The following is a 20,228-nucleotide window of genomic DNA, read 5'->3' on the forward strand; positions in this document are numbered from 1 at the left end:
CTTATGATTATAATGATTTTGTATAATTCATTATTTGGTTCTTTTTAAGTTTTACCATTCAATTCATTTTATTCATGATCTTGCAAATGAACAAATTTTTCTTTTTCGTAGTATTGAAAGAGATTTCAAATTCGGATTAACATGTCCATGCGTAGAGAAAGGTAATTTATTATAGGTATTAATAGAATTTTGATTCATTTGAAGGTTCAAACTTCAGCCCCTTAAAAGCAGCAAACTCGATCGGTGCCTTAACACAACATACGTCCAAACAGTTATTCTATACCACCACGACCATAACGTCATCTTTCGCATGAAACTCCGCCACGTGTACCACCACAGCCTGCCTCTTCATCTCTTTCCGTTCTCTTCTCTGCATGTTAGAGTACATTGCGTCTCTCTCTCTCTCTCTCTCTCTCTCTCTCTCTCTCTTTTTCTCTCTCTAGCTATTCTCACTCTTCCTCCATTTTCCAAGCTTAATATTTTGAGATGAACCCTGAAAGCCTGATAGCTTCAGCGGCAATAAACATAGGGCTGGCCATTTTCATCCTCACCCTCTTCTCCATCCTCAAGAAGCAGCCCTCCAACGCCCCCATCTACTTTCCTCGCCGCCTCTCTGAATCTCAGCGCCAAAGCCAGAGCCAGAGCCCTAGCCACCGCCGCGACGACAATCGCTCCGCTCTCTCTGTCCGCCGCTTCCTCCCTTCCGTCTCTTGGATTTCCCGCGCTTTTCGCGTCTCCGAGGACGAAATCCTCCAAACCAACGGCCTCGACGCTCTTGTCATCATCCGCCTCTTCAAGTTCGGGTAATTAATTAATTTTATTTTTTCTATTTGTTATACCTATGATATAATTACTGATTTGCCCATGCACTTATTCTTCCTTGGTTCTTAATTAGGTGCCTTTCTTATTTCTCAAATACATTAATCTTTGGGATAGTGTATTAGGCCAGTTGGTCAGGATAGTGTGCTGCGGACCTGAGTTTGATAAAAAAAAAAACATTAATTTTAACCTTTATCCAGAGAGAGAGAGAGAGATTTAACAACCTTAAGGAAAATTATGTTCATGCTCATAAAAAGACGTGGCATGGCATATTTAAACTTGAGACTGAAGTAAAGTTTACGAAGAATTTTCCAATTTTAAAAATAATGCCACATATCTAAATAAACTAACCCCTAAAAAATGTTGTCTATGGAATAAAGAAAAAAAATGTAACAGACAATTTTGTTTAATTTACAAGGAACATGTTCCAATGAACGCACAACGCGAGAAGAAACATAGAAACATAGATTGAGGACCTGTAGGAAAAAAAATAGAGCTGGGGAGTTTGAGAATTCAAATCCATGATAATTTGAGCTTGATTGGGTCATATATCTTCTCTGCTTTCTAGGCATCTTTGAAGTACGCTTTTTCTTTTCAATGTTTTATTGACAATTCTGCTGTTTAAAAGGTATGAAGTATGCTTTTTCTTTTCAATGTTTTATTGACAATTCTGCTGTTTAAAAGGTATTAAACATGCATACTCTTGCTTTGCAGGATAAAATTCTTTGTGGTATGCTCTATTGTTGGATTGGTGATACTTCTTCCAGTAAATTATAGCGGCGACGGTCTTACAGCTATAAGCCACCATTCCTTGGATTCTTTCACAATATCTAACATTAGTCCAGGTTCCAACAGGTGAGACCATCTTAACTTAGCAAATTAGTCCATTGTGTGATATGTATTATAAAAAATAGAAATAAAAGTAGTGTGTGATGCAAATTTGTGGCTATAGTTGTTGATTCCAGTTCTTTCTCCAACCAAGAGAATTGAAATTGTTGTGATGCGACTTTTTTTTTTGTTCTTGAAATGTTTTCGATTTTGTTGCTTCTTGAACATTATCTGGACTGTTGATATAAACACTGACTCCCTTGCCTGCTCTCTAGAGAAATCTTTGAAGACTGCAGAATATTTTTTGGTTAAATAACTGAATTGCACCATCTATGAAAGGGAATATGGCCACCTGTGTGTTGTGTAGGAGATGGAGAAAATGATATTTTGAGATGTGGGAAAGAGGAGAGCCCCCTGTGAGAAGAGAGGTGAGTGTCATGTGTATTAGTCTATTAGACTTGTAGAATTATGGTATTGAAGTCTTCGTGCCCCTTGTTTTCCTCAACAAATACATGTTTTCATAGTCCAGTAGTTGGCTTACCTTTTTTAAGAAAGAGTCATCTTATGAAAATCATATTAGCAAACTCTTCGACATAGAAATTTGTGGTGTCATTTTTGTAGATGTACTAATCGAAAGGCGGATGTGTAGTCCCTAGAAACATTAGGAATCAAATATCAAGAATGGAAACACAGGCATGCACCTACTTTTCTTGTGGTTCATATATTTAAGTTGTGCAATGATACATATGAAGAATTATAATACTGGATCACTTAGAAATCTGTTTGAACATTTCTGCTTCTCATCCCTTCTAACTTCACTTCGACATGCTGAACTTACAGGACTACTTTCATGCTATTAGAGCAAACTAGTCAAATTACAGTTGGATATGCAGATTGCATGTTTGAATAGTTAACATTTGAGTCTCCAACAATTATTCCATTAATTACGTATCCAATTTGACCTATGGACGAATATGCAAGCATACGTTTCATGCTTGTTTGAGTAATAGCAATGAGATTCCCCAATATTATGATAAGAATAGCTAGGATTTCCAGAAGAAGATGCCATTCGTTTGATGAGAAATAAAAATGAATATAAAAAATTTGAGTGGCTGAAGCTGAAGCAACTACTTTCGAAGTAACAGCAAGAAAAGCAACAACTAGAGTGGGAGAGTCAAAGTTGAAAAGAGGATTCCTCACTTCTTTCTCTCATTCAAAACCGTGCATTAGACTTCCATCTCGCATGGCTCCCAAGTGATAAAAGAAAGAAGAACTTAATTATTCTTAAGTATATATAATGTGCATTATTTGTTAGGTAATAATCCTTTGTCATCTTCCATTTAACATTTTGTGATTGGTAGATGAGGTTTGTTATGTAGGTGTGTACTTGTTAATGGGTGATCACCCATTAAAATTCCTTAATAAGCCACCAAAGTGTTAAATCCATTGGTAGAACTCCTTGAAAAGAAGCTTCCAGTGAAAGGGTGCCTATGTGTTTCTATATTGCAATCCCAAATGTACTCAGCAACGTGTGACTATGCCAACACTCCCCCTCAGCGCTGGCTGTAGACACCACTTGACTCTTCCTCACCACGCAAGGAAGGAAACATGAACCCAAGCCATCCCTGCAATACACCCACTCTGATACCATGTTAGACCTATGAGTATAACTCACCCTTGAAAATCGGCTTGCAAGGAAAGGATATTATGTTTATCTGCTGCACATCCCAAACTATCCTGCCGATTTTAGCTATTCTAGCACTCTCTCTTAGTGAAAGGGCTGGAGACACTTGTATCTCCCACTCCACATAGGCGAAGATATGAACCCAACCCATCTGGTACATCTGATGTGGTTTCAAGGTTGCAGATTATCTATTCTCTTAACTGTAAAGTGTTGTTGAAGTAAACAAACAAAACTTTTAAAAAAAGCTTGTCGTTCTCCAGTAGATCTTTCCATTGAGTAGACGTGATTGCCTGATTGCTAGAAGCTGATCTTTGTCATATCGTGTTTCTAACTTACTTTGCTTACTGAGTTTCTCCAATTCCACAGGCTTTGGGTGCATTTTTCATGCCTATGGTTTATATCTCTCTATGGAGTATACCTACTGTACAAGGTGAATGTTACACTCTCACAATCCATATATCCAAGAATTAGTTACTCACAAGAATCAAAGTTGTATGTAATAGAGGTTATTGGAATTTATAATGTTGCTTCTTGGACCTTAACACTCAGATAAGTTTACGTAACAGGTGACATCGTGCATCATTTCTTCTTCAGGAATATAATGAGATTTTGGCTAAAAGGATTCAACAACTTCTGAACATTAGGCATCAGCCTAATCAGTTTACTGTTCTGGTTCGGGAAATTCCCTTCTGCAGCCAACACAAGTCTCGTGGGTGTTGTGTTGAAAAATTCTTCTCTAAGCATCATCCATGTGCTTATCATTCTTATCAGATTTTGTATGATGGAAAAGAATTTAAGGAGTTGTTGGTAAGGCTTGAATTTTTTCAGATCACCTACTCCATGCATCAGGCTACTATGTTTGCATGCTAGCACTCTGTATGTCTTATGCATTCCTTAGATACTGTGACTTATATCATGGGATTGTTCTAGATTTCGTTAAACAAAGAGTAAGAAGGCTAGAGGACAATTTGGGGTGATTATTTGCTTCGTTTTCTTGGTGTCCCGTTTTCTCTTCTCTACTAATTTTTTCTATTTAATAAAAGAATGAAAATTGGAGTGGATTAATTTTCACATATCATGGCCTATTCTGGATGTTTTAGTTATTTCCTTAAGTCTTCTTTGAATCTTATAGGTCATAGATTTGTTTTTGTGAATTAGTATAGTTTTCTTATGATTGTAATTTACGGCATGCTTTCTATAATGAAATTTTTTCTCTTAACATGATTTTAATAGTAAAGTTATTGGTGTTTTTATGTCACCAACCAATAAGTAGAAATTTGTTTCCGTATCTACTCGAAGGTTATGAACTCTTACTAATTATGGGGAGCCATGCAGCTTGCCTCCTGACTTGCTGTCCCTAACTTGACCGCCTTAATGAGATCAGTTATGGTGTTTTATCTCAAAAGGCCCTGGTGCAAGGAGATCCCACTTTATATTCTCAATGCTAGACAACTACTTATATGATATGGGAGAACTGTATTTGGTCCCCAATTCCTAACAGTCACTAACTTAGTTCAAATCACCATTCCTATCAAACTCAACATTGGATCAATTGCCTATCATCTTCAAGAACCCACTTCACCTTCCAATTAGGATTTTCTTGAGCTTGCTCCACCTAGAAAAGAATTGTAACCACCTCTTGGATTTTATTTGAGCCACCCCACTTAACGGGATATTGAGTTGCTATTGACCATGTGCCGCTTCCACCGGGCAATTGAGTCGCTATTGACCATGTGTCTGCCCCACCTCAAATGGTAATCATGCGCCATGCGTCGCAGTCAAACCACTGGCTCTGATACCGCTTGGGACACATATGACGTTGCCCTTAGATTATAGCAATATTGTCCCTCACTTAACCATATGTCAGGTTTTATCTAAAATGCCCTCAATGGACATTAAGGAGATTTCCCAGTTAATAAACCTAATGTTGGATAGTCACTTATTTGATGTGGAACAGTTTTATTTGATGCTCAAATTTTAACATTAACACGAGATGCATAAGATGGGTTGTAAGGAAAACCCAAATTAAGAGTTCATGAGTTGATGTTAATAGTCAAACAATGATTTTTGGGATGATAGAGGTGCTTTGAGTGAATTTGCTCATGGGCATTCACACAAGTTCCACATAGCTTTGGCTTAATGCAATGTGTTTGTCTTTATGCTTATATTTTGGTAATATCCTATTGCAGGTACAGCTTATGTTCGTTTTTTCCCATCATTTATATGTAAGAAATGAATTGAAGTATTGATATCAATCAATATTAGCACAAGACATTATCCACTTTTTAACGATTACATGTGTGCCTTGTATCATCTTGACACTGGTGCATATTCTTGGTGACGGGATAATTGTTGAATGTTAATGTGGGACTATGATTTGTTGTTAACACTTATAGTGCTATGGTTTCTCATCCTTCATTTACTTTTACTGTATTTTATATTTTTGATCGACATCTGATCCAGATAATCGTATGTGTAGAATCAGGCAAAATCCATTGAAAAAAGGATAGAGGACTTGAGAAAGCGGTCCGTGGTCAAGAAACATAACCAAACACCTTTGCTTTTGAATCCATCTAAAGAAGATTCTGTGAAATTATCCTTGTACGAGGAAAAGCTTGAAGAACTTCATCACAAGATACACCAATTACAGTGTGAAGATATGCTCAAAGAAAAGGTAATTATCATATGATAATAGCCTTACTATACATCATACATATCGGGTATTCTGACTGAAATTATCTGGTTAGTATTTGTAATTCATATATAAGAGTTGTGGAAGATTCTTCTTCAGCATGTTTGAAGAGGATTAGAAATCAAAGCCCTAAAATATTCTAAAAATCCATGAATCCCCCCCTCTCCCAGCATATGTATGTGTTATGCATCATATTACAGAATTCTATATTGTCTTGTTGTAGATTTTGTCTGAAGATTATTTTCTAACCAATACTTTCTATATATATATCAGCTGCACAAATGTGGTCTAGTGGCATTTTGTCTCCACTTTGTTGGGATAGTTTCCTAGTTCAAGCCTCTCATGAATGAGACTTTGTCTTCTTCAAGTTCAAGTCTCATGAATGAGACTTTGCTGCCTGTATGGCGTGAGGGAGGGTTATCTTTTACAGTGTAACTCAAAAATTTATCTGAATAAATTAAAAAAGAAGAGGTTCAGCACACAAAAACTATTCATTTTTATGAAACTACCTCCTTTTAAAATTAAGTTCTACTCTCTGTCTCTCTCTATCACAGACACACAGAATCCAATTATAACCATCCCATCATGTTCTTAGTTGTTTTTTCTTTAGAAAGCAAAACTAATATAAATAAATGTCACAGGTCATCAGTCTATTGTTATTCCCTTTATTAAAAGAAAAGTCTTCCCACCATCCCATATCCATTAATTTTATGCTCATTTATATAATTTTATAACATTTCGCTTGTTGTTGAACTATCAAATTTCTTTATCAATACTTTTTATAAAGAAACTTCTTATTTGATGGTAAAATCAAATAATTCACCATGATTTATGCAACATACATTTATATTTGTAGGAATTGCCTGTTGCTTTTGTTACATTCAAGTCTCGGTTGGGTGCAGCGCTAGTTGCCCAATCTCAGCAGCACTCAAATCCAGTTCTTTGGATCACTGACGCAGCTCCAGAACCCAGGGATGTATCATGGAGAAATTTGGCAATTCCACACAGAGTTTTGCCATTTTGCAATTTTGGAGTTATTGTTGCAGCCTCTGTTCTTACAATTTTCTTTGCCATCCCAGTCACTGCAGTCCAAGGGATAGCCAAATTTGAGAAACTAAAGAAATGGTTTCCTCCAGCCATGGCTGTACAGTGGATGTAAGACTTATTCTATTGTTATTTTTATCTTGATTATCATGAGTGCTAGTTGAATCATTGAGGTTTGGAATTTAGGCCTGAATCGCACTCATCTGACTATTAATTCCCCACCCTCCCTCACCACTTGGGCTAACCCCAAGGGTTAATAGTAGGAAGTTTGCTGCTGTGTGATGATTCAAAGAAATGCACAGAAGCTAAATTCATGCTTTTTTTGTGTGTTTATTTTGACTTGTTGCCGTTGTCTTTTATTTATTCATCTTGTACTTGATATCAATTGTATTAATTCGGCAATGTTTATTCGGAAACCACAAGATCCGGATAGACATAAGTCAATGTAGATTAGTACTTCTGTCACTGAATCTTAACTCTCTCTCGGCGTAGTGTTTATTTTTTTTACATTATAGATAATTAATGTGTAATCTTCTGTTATTATTCACATGTACAGACCAGGGTTAAGCTCTATTATAACAGGGTATCTTCCAAGTGCCGTTCTGAAAGGGTTCATATACATTGTTCCATTTGCAATGCTTGGAATGGTGAAACTAGCAGGCTGTATCTCAAAGAGCAAGGAGGAAATAAAAGCTTGCAACATGGTTTTTTATTTTCTAGTGGGAAATGTGTTCTTTTGGAGCTTGTTATCTGGATCCTTAATAGATGAAATTGGGGAATCTTTTACTCATCCAAAAGATTTCCCTAGTCACCTTGCAAGTGCTGTCTCTGCTCAAGTGAGTTCGTCTCATGTATTTATACTTTTGGCAAATTCTGTTGATAAACTGTTTTAATTCACACTCGTCATAACTTATAAAGGATTTAGTGTCTCTTTTTTATTAAAAAATTACTAAATGAGAGACCAAACATGGTTTTGCAATATTTTGTTAACCCTTATTTTCTTTACTTATTTTTGCATGTATTTCAAATAGTTGTAGATTTTGAGATAAATTTTTGCGTAGTTCTTTTTTCTCGTCTTTATTGTCTGTAAGTTTTGTCCTTTTTTCTAATACTTGTTTGATCTATTAATGTTTCAGGCAGATTTCTTTGTGACATATATTTTGACAGATGGGCTGTCAGGGTTTTCTTTTGAGATCCTCCAACCAGGATTACTTTGTTGGGATGCTATAAAGTCCTGTACATATGGCCGTGGAAAACAGAAAACCCCGTATCTTTACTCGTTACCTTACTACAGAATCATTCCTTTGGTCTCACTGTCTGTGTTGATTGGTATAGTATATGCTGTTGTCGCACCTCTTCTGCTCCCCTTTCTGATTGGTTACTTCTTGCTTGGCTATGCTGTGTTTATAAATCAGGTTGATCTTTTCAACTTTGCATTTATTATCCAAGTTTATTATTATTGTTACTATAGTATGACATTCTTTTGGCCCCTTTTTTGATATGTTCTTCTTTTTTTTTGTCCCTTTTTTCTCATACGTTAAGCATTCATGACCTAAAAGAAATAAGAGAGAAAAATAATGAGTGCAAGATTTTCATTTTCTTTCCCTCTTTTGCTTGTTTTGTCTATACCTTTATTTCCGCCTTGATAAACATTATTTCTTTGACATGGGTTGAGAGCATATTTGTTTCTTTTAATTTTCCTATAATTAGAAGTCTGATTTAAATAAGAGCTACATTGATCCACTGCATAATCAGACCTTTTTGTCTAGAGTCTCAAATACTGTGTCTTTTTTGAAACAGAAAGTCTAAGTTGTTAGGGGATGGGCCAAGAATATCTATCAACGTTACAGTAGTTATTCTCTGGAAACTGATGTCTAACTGTCATAATTTGTGTACAAGTTTTATAGGTCTTCCTTGGAAGTATGTTTGTTCTGGCTGAATGATCTGAAAATCGTTTGTCTCACATAGATTTGAGAGTTAATACTTTTCTGAAAATGGATGTCACGATCTGATATGTGGCCTACTTGGTCCGACTCTAACCTCAAATAGTAAATTGCTTAAAATTATTTTGCACCTGAGCAGCATTTTATTTTATGCACTTTGATCTCAACTACAAGTGTTATAACTGTTCCTATGTTGCAGATTGAGGATGTGTACGAAACTGTTTATGAGACATGTGGACAGTATTGGCCTTGCATCCATCATTATATTCTCATTGCAATCATTCTCATGCAAATCACTATGATTGGTATTTTTGGACTGAAATCAAAGCCAGCCGCATCCATTTCCACAGTTCCACTTCTCATGCTGACGTTGATGTTTAATGAGTACTGCAAGATGCGTTTTCTTCCTACATTCAACCTTTTATCTATTCAGGTATCTCTCTTATAAATATTTTGTATATTTAGAGGGTTATGAGAATATGTAAATATAGCATCGTTGAATGAATCTGGTAACTTATATTGAATAGAGTTATGCAAACATTTCCTATGGTGCATTCTTTTGACTAACTAGATTGCCCAAGGAGTTGTAGAGCTTCTTAGTGATAAGTTAGCTGTTTGCTAGTACTTCTATGATGATATGGCCAAGTTTTGAACTTATTTGAATTTGACACTTTCTTTCAGAATGCCAAGGAATTTGATGAACTTGATGAGAAGTGCAATCAGGTGGAGTTTAACTATGAGAATGCTAGCACTGCTTATTGCCCACCTTGTTTGCGCCCTCTGAACTGCATGGAATCAGGGTCAAGGTGCACGCCAGCGTTAGTTTCTTCATCGTCGTTTTAAACTCAAGCTACCCTCAATACCCATATTTTCATGTGGAAAATCAATGGCGAGAAAACTCCTTTCCTATTCATGGTGTAACTACTTTTTACATGTTTCATCATCATCACCAAGTAAGAAGCTTCATGCATAGTAAGGCATTGACATATATAGCAAGTGCTAGAGAAGGAATATGCAGCTACATTCAGATTGATTCTACAGTATCCCATTTTTAGGTGGATACATATTAGTGAACCTTATTTTGATGAAATCGAATCTTCCGAAGCATGGCAGCAGCATTTATGATGTGATCAAACTTTTTGTTATACTTGAATAATAATCTTTTCATTGATTTACAAGTGAAAGCAGTAAAAGATACTAGGCTGAAATAAGCACTGTTCAGATAGGCTTTTGTTGTTAAGTCCATGCTGGTCATTTTTCCGGCTTATGAAGTGTCTTCTGGCTTTTCATGATTCACTTAAATGTGTTATTATTTTGTCCATGGAGAAATTTGTAAGGTCTATAGAAATATGTTTTTGACACTTTTATGTACATAACCCCTGGTATATTCTTTTCCTCAAACACAAGAATGAGTTTATTAATTAAAAATTAAATATCAGGCAAATAAAATTACTTATGCTAATTACAAATTCTGGCAAGGTAAGAGAATCCACAATAGGCTCCCTAAATCACCTTTTTAGACAAATTTTAGGGAGGAATTGGAAAATATAACTCCAACTATACTCCTTATCCACCTTCTAAAATAGGGAGACCTCTAGGAGCTCCTAAATATGAGGAGAGAGAAAGAACTCATAGTGGCTTCCTATAATTTAATGCTATTTTGTTTTATGCATAGTTAAAACTTTTAATTAATGTTAACTATTTTTTTATATTATTTTTTATAGAGAAGGACCAATCATATTGAATTAAAAAATAATTATAGTATTTATGACTCCCTAAACTATGGAGTACGATTGGAGTTAAAATCTAGAGAGCCCCTAAAATAACTTGTGTTTTTAGCGAAATTTTTACTAAAAAATAGGGAGTATGATTATGAATGCTCTAAATTTTTATATGGTTCGACTTGTCAGCATTGAAATAACAATTGGAAGTAGGTTTACTTTAGACATTAGACTTTGACTTGTATAATCAAATTGAAAGTTTGGTCCCCAAGGCTTGAATAGAGTGCTAAGGGAACTGCATTAATAACCCCCATGAGTCCCCTTAAAGTTTGATTAACGCATTTGCTCCTCTCAGAACCAGAAGAATCGGTGACATAATTGCCACTTGAGCTTGAGAAGTAGTAATGTCATGAAGCCTAGTCTAGGAGAAGAACTTAGATGTAACATGGATGCCACCGTGGTGCTTGGAAAATTGCATTGTCATGTGGGAAAGTTAAAACACATAACCATAAGTGATTGGCTCGGATAACGCCATGGTGTTTTGGGTTGTTGATTAAATACATCTTCAAATTATATTCGAATTTTCAAGTATTCATATTGTCCATGAAATTTGATCATTCTTTGCCATAATGGAGGGCAAAGTACAAATGGCTGTCAGATGCCAAGATTGAGAACATAGTTTGAGCACAGTTTCAGGAAGGACTTAGCATTAGGGTCATTCCAAGATTAAGATTAAATTGGTACTTAATTAAGGTCATCTCCAGTCATGGGCCATAGGCCAAATATAGCCCTAAAATAATGCAAAACCCGTCTCCAGAAATGGGCTAAAAAAATTTTTGGCTAAATTTGGAGGGCCACATTTGGCCCCTTAACTCTCCAACTAGGCCACTTGTAGCGTAGCTTTGGCCTAGACCAAATTTTTTGTGGGCCTAGCACATGTGCTTTCCAAGAAGAAAAAGGTATCACGTGTGGGCAAGAGCACGAAACATCTCGTACAACTGCAGATCCAACAAATAATATTAAAGGCGTGCTGATGTCAGCTAGCCATTAGGCTCTTTTTTTTTTAATAAACTTTTAAAATGTTTTTAAATTCATTTTATATATATAATTGGTTTCTGAACGTTGGAGGTCAGAACCATTGATTGAAAAGTTACTCTCTTTTTAAAAAAAAAAAAATTTAAAACCTTTTTAAATGTTTTAAATTTGTTTTGTTTACTTATTTTGTTATTGATATTGTTTGAAAAATGTCCCGGACTTTGAAGGGATGAAATCTTGTTAAGATTCCTTCAGTGCCACATGAACACAAAATCTTATGAGAAATCTTGTTAAATGCTTATCAATGTACACCTGTTATATGTGGAATATTGTCTCTAAACAGTAGTTTAATTAAATTAAACAATACATAGTTGTGGAATGTATAAGTGTTGTACCACAATTTTTTTTAAATAATAAAATATGAAGGGGCCTGAAATATAGCCCTGCATGACTGGAGATGGAAAAATTTAACTCTACACTATTTTTTTAAAAATTAATATTTTGGAAAGCTAAATTTATAGTCTTGGACTACATCTAGCCCTATGACTGAAAATGGCCTAAGTAGGTTTAGTGGTTCTTTTCCTTTTGACAATTCACCATTTGAGTACTAATTAATCCAGAAAAAGTCTCATGTGCTGAGGGTTAAGGTTGATTCTATGGAATTATTGAAAAATATTTCCTTGAACTGATAAATGCAAAGTTGGTGTTACACAGTACCATATAACAGCAAGAACAAGCAGAAATATATAATAAAGTTCCAAGAACAGTTTCTTCTTTCGTAGTCATATCCTTTTTTTCTTCTCTCTCTCTCTACAGCAGAATTTTATTCTATACCAATACATAACTTCTATGCTTCCATTCCTTAACAATATTGTTATAGTTGAACGAAAGAACACTAGGCTAGCTTTAGGGAACTAGAGGAAGGAGTAGCTTACAAAGGAAAGGATGTGGAGGAAAAGGCTTCTTGAATGTTGGAATGGGTGGAGGAAGAGGCCTACTTGAAAACAAGAGGGGGAAATGGTGGCACCGCATATACTGGATTCTGATAGATTGGAACAGGTTTTCGTTCCACAACTGGCACTGGCGGATGACCCGGTTTCTTAAAGGGTGGAATCTTGAAGATTGGAATTGATGGAGGGAGTGGCTTCTTGAAGATTGGAACTGGTAGTGGAAATGGCTTCTTGAAGAAGGGTTTTGGTGGAAATGGCTTCTTTACAGTGGGAATCTTATGTAGAGGTGGTTTCTTGAAGGAGGGCTTTGGTGGAAATGGCTTCCTTACAATGGGATCTTATGTACAGGTGGGTTCTTGAAGAAGGGTTTTTGTGGAAGCACTGCAAACTTCCCTTCTTCATTGAGCTCTACAGCCTCTGTTTGGAGCTCTTCAATTTAGACATGCATGTGCATAATAGATGCAGAAGAATGTTACTTATCATTATGTGATCACAAGACTAATATATAATGTTAAAAAATATAAGTCCCACATCGGAAACTTGACTAAATAAACAACAACTTATAATAAGTGGTTCCACTCCTAATAACACTGAGGACTTTTGTGATAAAACCTCACACCTATTGGACTTTGTAGGTTGTTAAGTTGGGGACAATATCGATGTTGTTAGTAGTGGGACAATATCGATGTTTGTGACAAGTCCTTACTATGTTAGGATTTTGGTTACTTACTCATGGCCAGATTTTCTAAAATTGATATGAAAGAATTTGTCATTGTCGTTTTCAGTTGATGTTGCCATTGCCGTTGTTGCCACCATTGATGTTGCCTTTGTTTGTTTCGCTTTCCGTTGCTATGGTCATTGCCAATGATGTTGCTATATTTATCTTTGCCCCAACTTGAGGGAAAGTGGTGACAAGTCCTTACTATGTTAGGATTTTGGTTACTTACTCATTTATCTAGTCCTATTATAATTGAGATTTATTTCCTATTGTAATTTATATTTATTTTCTATTGTAATTTGGATTTATTTCCTATTTTATTTAGGATTGTACTTCTTTATCAATATCTCCATATTAGAGAAGAATAAAGATATGAGAATATATGAGCATAACTGAAAATTTGTTGTCTACATCGGAGTCCATCATTTAAGCCCAACACGTGAACACCACGTATTGGGGAAGGGGTAGGGGTAAACATTCAAGACCAACATGTGAACACCACATATTGGGTAAGGGTAAAGGCCCAATTTAGGCCCAATCAATCAATCTGCTCTAATACCATGTTAAATTCAAAGAGATGGGCCAGCGGCCCACTACTAACAACACTGATATTGTCCTCAACTTAACCACCTACAAAGCCCAGTAGGTATGAGGTTTTATCACAAAAGGCCTCGGTGTTATTAGGAGTGGAACCGCTTATTATAAGTTATAGCTTATTTAGTCAAGGTTTCCGATGTAAGACTTATATTCTTTAGCATTAACTAGTCCCATGGTCACCAATGTATAAGACGCATATATTATAAGCTTATGGCATAGAATGAGATCATTTCATGTCAGAATATGAAAACTTTACAAATCGAATACGACTTGAAGATTTAATCACACAACCCAAAATTCGTCAAGACTAGGCTCCATGACATTACTATTTCTCAAGCTCAACTGGTAATTATGTCACCGATTTTTTGGTTCCAAGAAGAAGACATGCCTTAATAATAGAACTTGGGGACCATATGGGGGTTATTAATGCAGTTCACTTTCAATTTGATTATAGAAGTCAAAGTCTGACGTCTAACTAAACCGACTTCCAATTGATATTTCCATGCTCACAAGTCAAACTTTATACAAATTTGCCTTGCCTGAATTTGTAGTTATGCACAAGTAATTATATTTGCCTGATATTTAATTACTAAACTCATTCGTATGTGTGGGGAAAAGAGTAAAGGGGTTATGTACATAAAAGTGTCCAAAACATTTTTCTATAAATCTTCATTGGATTAGTTTCCCTTCCAATTCACAATTATTTGATTTTAAGTTTTAGTTTCTTGGTGCGTACGTTATTTAATTCTTTCAAGTTTATTAGGGTTTTTACATTACTAATAGTGGCACGTTCGCAAGTCATTCAATCTCAAGCCTATCTTTAAAGCTTGGATATTTTAGGGTAAACAAAAAAACAAAAAAAATAAAATATATATATATATATTCCGAACAGGATACTAGCTAGGTGAAACAAAAATTGGAAACAAATAATGGTGACTCTAGTGGGAATGACTGATTCCGACTCCTCACTCTAGTTCGTTCTTGTTCCGATTACAAATTAGTAAACATGTCATTTCTCACATGTAGTAAGAGCTGGGATTTTATGATAGGATCACCAAATATATTCCCCCAAAAGAATGACATGACAAATTAAGCTTTGGTTAGTATCCAAATGCCAAAATGTGTGACTTCATAGTTAGTAGTAGCATCCTTTATACTTCTTAGTCAGCATTAATGCCATTTGGCAAACTTGAACAATCAGAAAAGCTATGCCGGTAGCAGTTGGGGAAGTGGAAACTCATTGGATGAAAATAAATACCATTGAGCAGCAAAGCCAGTGACATGTTGCCTCTATTTACTAAAATCCTTTTCAATCTTAATGAACTTGATATCAACCCCTTAATTAATAATTAAGTGCAAGCAGACCTAAGCCTGCTAAACAGCTCCTCTAACTTACTATTTATAACAAGCCTGCTGCAACTGATAAAAAGCACCAAAGCAAGCTTAACCAACTTTTAAAAGTTGGATTAAGCACTTTTATAAGTGGCAGCATTAGAAGGGTTTTCAATGCAGACCCGTCTTGCTTTCCAAGGAGCTCTTCTGGGGCTCTGGTTCTGCTTGTTTGCGGTAAGCTTCTGCTACAGAAATGCAGAGACTGTTGAGGTAGTTGGAGAACAAGTACTACTAGACAAAGCTTTTTCAAGTGATATATATTTATATGTGTTTAATTATATGTTAAAGAATATGAGTCCCACATCGGAAACTTGACTAAATAAACTACAACTTATAATAAGTGATTCCACTTCTAATAACACTAAGGCCTTTTGTGATAAAACATCACACCTACTGGGCTTTGCAGGTGGTTAAGTTGGGGACAATATCGATGTTGTTAGCAGTGGGCCGCTGGTCCATCTCTCTGAAATTTAACATGGCATCAGAGCTGGTTGATTGATTGGTTGTTACCGAAAATGTAACGGGTAGGACCAAAGTGCCGATTAATAAAGAGTTGGTGAACCATTTGAAATAATACTTTAGTTTAGGGATCAAAATGTAAATCGGGTACAAATTTGAGGACCATTTAAGTAATTTACCCCTAAATAAACTACAACTTATAATAAGTGGTTCTACTTCTAATAACACCGAGACCTTTTGTGATAAAATCTCACACCTACTGGGCTTTGTAGGTGGTTAAGTTGGGGACAATATTGGGTTGTTAGTAGTGGGTCGTTGGCCCGTCTCTCTGAATTTAACAGTTAATCCTCCCTTTCCACATGGGTTTAGTAGTCCCCTCCTAAGAAGGTGTTTTTGGTGGGCCCGGTATTAGCAATCCCATCTAAGACTAGGATTAGATGAAATAAACATGGTTCTAAATTTAGTCCAAGCCAAGCTTGTGTAACAAACGGCCCCTTAAAGTTTGATTAATGCATTTGCTCTTCTCAGAACCAGAAGAATCGATGACATAATTGTCACTTGAGCTTGAGAAGTAGTAATGTCATGGAGCCTAGTTTAGGAGAAGAACTTAGATGTAACATGGATGCCACCATGGAGCTTGGAAAGTTGCATTGCCATGTGGGAAAGTTAAAACACATAACAATAAGTGATTAGCTCGGCTTGCGCCACAGTGTTTTGGGTTGTGTGATTAATTTTATCTTCAAGTTATATGACAGGACCCGCCCCGAATTTCTCGAAATCCGAGACGAATCCTGTGGAAATTTAGACATCACACCGATGCCGGGCCCACTAACTAAAAATTTAGTCTCTTTTCCAAATTAAGGGAAAAGAGCACGAGACTTTCTACCGAAATTTCGGCAGAGTCTCCCCTAAAATTGGACATTTCCCAAAAATTCCAACCTGCATAAAACACATTTAACAATGCCAACCGGCAGCATGCACAATATAATCTCATGCAAATCAAATAATAGGCCTTCAGCCTTCGGATAGTTCGAAGCAGAACCAACAATGTTCTCAAATCAATTAATACATAAACCATGTAATTAATAACCTCAAACAACTTTACAAACATCACAGAAAACGTTAAATCGGATTCAAATCCAACAATCACATCGCAAAATCGATCAACCCTTTTAAACACCATAATATTTCGCGGCTGCGCCTGATGAGACCCCAGGCTGCCTACGTACCCTTGGACAAGGGATCAAGCCACACGTAGTTCTCATCTCAACGGTCACAGTTCCGAAAATAAACAATCATTCACAACATAACCAACTACACATTTCGGATCCATCACAATTTCAAATTCGACAAAAACACAATGAACACATTCTCAAACTCTTCCTTTGTATCAGTTCAAATTCGTAACCATACCCTATTCAAGGCGTATGTACATTAAACACATTATCCAATTATTCCCCTTTTAACAGTTCAATCCCGCAACCATACCCTATCCAAGGCGTATGGCGCCAAACAACACTGCCCAAATCCAGGGCTTATACGTTCATACATGTGCAGGCTCACAAATCTCAAACCAGAATCAAAACCACATATACATATATGTAATATGTATAACAAGAAAAGAATAATTATATATATACATAAACACACCCACCTCTCACCATCATCATGTACCAGGGGAAAACAATCCAACAGGGGATTGTTGACTAGCTCACAATTATCAGCCCTCAAACGGACTATGTGGCTAGGGACGAGCTGTCCAACTGGGGGACTAACTCTCAGCCAGCACGTACGGACGAAGAATCAAGACCCGTACGCCTGTAAACAGTCCTACGCGCGCAGACTACCCAATTAAGGGTTCCATCATATCCAGACCACATTCACAATTTCCATGTATCAGTATCCAAGGGGAGGTACATGTGATGTTGCACATCATGTACTGGGGAGAACAATCCAACAGGGGATTGTTGACTAGCTCACAATTATCAGCCCTCAAACGGACTATGTGGCTAGGGACGAGCCGTCCAACTGGGGGACTAACTCTCAGCCAGCACGTACGGACGAAGAATCAAGACCCGTACGCCTGTAAACAGTCCTACGCGCGCAGACTACCCAATTAAGGGTTCCATCATATCCAAACCATATCCACAATTTTTCCGGCATCCCAAAATTCCAGGATCCATGACCAATAAAGCCCACACGCCCAAAACCCGGCACGTGTGAATAGTATATCCAAAACATATCCATTTCCATGTATCCCAGTGTCCATATCCACTGTTTCCAAATATCATCATCCAAGGGGGAGGTACGTATGATGGTGGAGTTCGTAATCCTTATATAAATATTATATAAATAATATTCTCATCCTTAGTTCAATTTTCCCAAAACAAAATACATATTCATAGTAGACAAATAACTCTCAAACATAAAACCCATAACCGGGGAAGTACCTAAGATAGTGTTTTCTCAAATATTATACATATAAACTCCAAGACCCTCGAACATATCAAATCCACAAATATATCACAAATACTTTACAAAATAATAATCTCGACTATTAAATATAAAGTGCATTACAATAAACCATTTAATTCATATGCATAACATTTCCATCTTAAAACCATGCCATTTATTTGAAACAATACCCATTCTTTTCCTAATAATCATAACCGAGTCCCAAGACTCACTTTCACAACTCTACGAATCGAGTATCCCATAATTATTCATTTCATAATTTCAATTATCAAATATTATCTAAGAATCCCATAGGATATTAGAAACAAGCTCATACTCCCAATATAATCCAAATAACTCAAATAACAATTAACACTCGTTTACAAGGTCATCCTAATACTTTTCGAAGTATGAAACTACCTCGGAAGACTCACGGTCAACCGAGAGTCAAACTTTCTAAATTTGGTCAACCGGGCCCGCGGGCCCCACGACCTCCATATTTCGATCCGAACATCCCTAAGGGTTCCACAAGGTTTAATAAACCTATCCTTCAAGTTTGGTCCGAATCCGACGGTCGGATCAATCACGATCGCACGATCAGACGATTATCGTAAAAATACAAACTTTAACTTATTGAATCGGAACATCCGGGGCTCCGATTCACGATCCGTGAAATCCTACACAATCCTAGGAATACCTAGATTAACATATATTAAATTGGAAGCGATCCAACGGTTCTAACATATCGAACCCGGAATTCACACAATATGTAAAATCCGTTCGGGGTTCAAACGTTATCCGAATTGAGTTCCGTAAATTCCTACGCGCTCGTGACAACCAGGAGATCATTTTAGGATAAAAATGTCTCTCTGCTACAGTGCCACACCACACGCGCCGACAGCACGTGGGTGTCCAAAGCGATAACCACTCGCCGGAAAAACTTAACATCTTGACTCCAAACTCCTACCTTAGCTAATACACCTAATTTGGAGTCACTTTTGTTCTTGAGCTATGGCCAAAAAGTGGCCGGAAGTGGCCGGAAATTCTAACTGAAAACCGGCAGAATTTAAATTCACAAAACGGACTACAAACTCTCAAAATTTCTGGAATCCTATCCCATAGGCAGCTAGAGCACGAAAAGTAGTCCAAAAACCATACCTCACTCGTCCAATTTGGTGGAGAATTGAGGGAGAACGAGCGACCCAAAGTTTCTGAAATTTCCGGCCGTTTTTCTGCGTTTTCTGGCGGGATTCATCGGCTCCGAGGGCTGTGCTGGCCGGGGAAGAGAGATGAGGAGGTGGCGGTTCGATTGGGACCGGTCTCGTGGCCGGTGGTCCGGTGTGGCGGCGGCGGTGGCTCTTGGAAGCCACCGGCTGTTTCAAAAAATAAAAAGGGGGGGGGGGGGGCTGCTGTCGTGAAAACCAGAGGGAGAGAGAGAGAGGGAGAGAAATTCTGGTTTTAAAACCAGTTTTTCCAAATTACAAATTTGCCCCTCCAAGTATTTAGATCGTACTTTCCTCGTTATAACTCCGATCTGAGCCCACTACGTGTCTACGGACTCGTTTCGACGTGCTCTTCGCACCGGTACAATCGAAATTCCCAAATTCCTTCCCGAACTTAAAATGACCTTTTTGACCCTTTTTAAATTAAATAATATTTTAAATTTTCAAAAACCTTAATTAATTCAAAACATTTTATTTTACTTCTTTTTTAGGACCGGGATGTTACAATCTACCCCCCTTAAAGAATTTCGTCCTCGAAATTTACGTACCTGTCAAAAGAAGAGGTAAGGATACTGGGCCCGCATCTGCTCCTCGGGTTCCCAAGTAACTTCTTCAACAGTTTAATCTAACGGGGACTTAACATCCCACATTTCCAGAATCTCATCATCT

General features: G+C 36.9%; 1 protein-coding gene across 1 annotated transcript; it reads left to right on the forward strand.

The window, feature by feature from the left end:
* The first annotated feature begins 410 nt into the window (after window positions 1-410).
* Window positions 411-10,341, forward strand: LOC110768778 (Early-responsive to dehydration stress protein (ERD4)). The gene is made up of 10 exons (XM_021972628.2): window positions 411-803; window positions 1,534-1,674; window positions 3,698-3,761; window positions 3,926-4,138; window positions 5,811-6,005; window positions 6,880-7,178; window positions 7,624-7,903; window positions 8,204-8,482; window positions 9,210-9,443; window positions 9,692-10,341. Exons 1-10 carry the CDS (start codon window positions 487-489, stop codon window positions 9,851-9,853), a joined length of 2,184 nt encoding a protein of 727 aa, XP_021828320.1. The 5' UTR covers window positions 411-486; the 3' UTR covers window positions 9,854-10,341.
* Window positions 10,342-20,228: the final 9,887 nt, after the last annotated feature.

This window comes from Prunus avium, chromosome 2, assembly GCF_965620075.1.
Source record: "Prunus avium chromosome 2, drPruAviu1.hap1.1, whole genome shotgun sequence".
In the NCBI taxonomy this organism is placed as follows: Eukaryota; Viridiplantae; Streptophyta; class Magnoliopsida; order Rosales; family Rosaceae; genus Prunus; species Prunus avium.

Coding starts and splice junctions, on each gene's coding strand:
- LOC110768778 (XM_021972628.2), top strand. CDS start 487: ATGAACCCTGAAAGCCTGATAGCTTCAGCGGCAATAAACATAGGGCTG. Junction 1,675..3,697: donor ATTAGTCCAGGTTCCAACAG/GTGAGACCATCT, acceptor CCAATTCCACAG/GCTTTGGGTGCATTTTTCAT. Junction 3,762..3,925: donor GAGTATACCTACTGTACAAG/GTGAATGTTACA, acceptor TTTCTTCTTCAG/GAATATAATGAGATTTTGGC.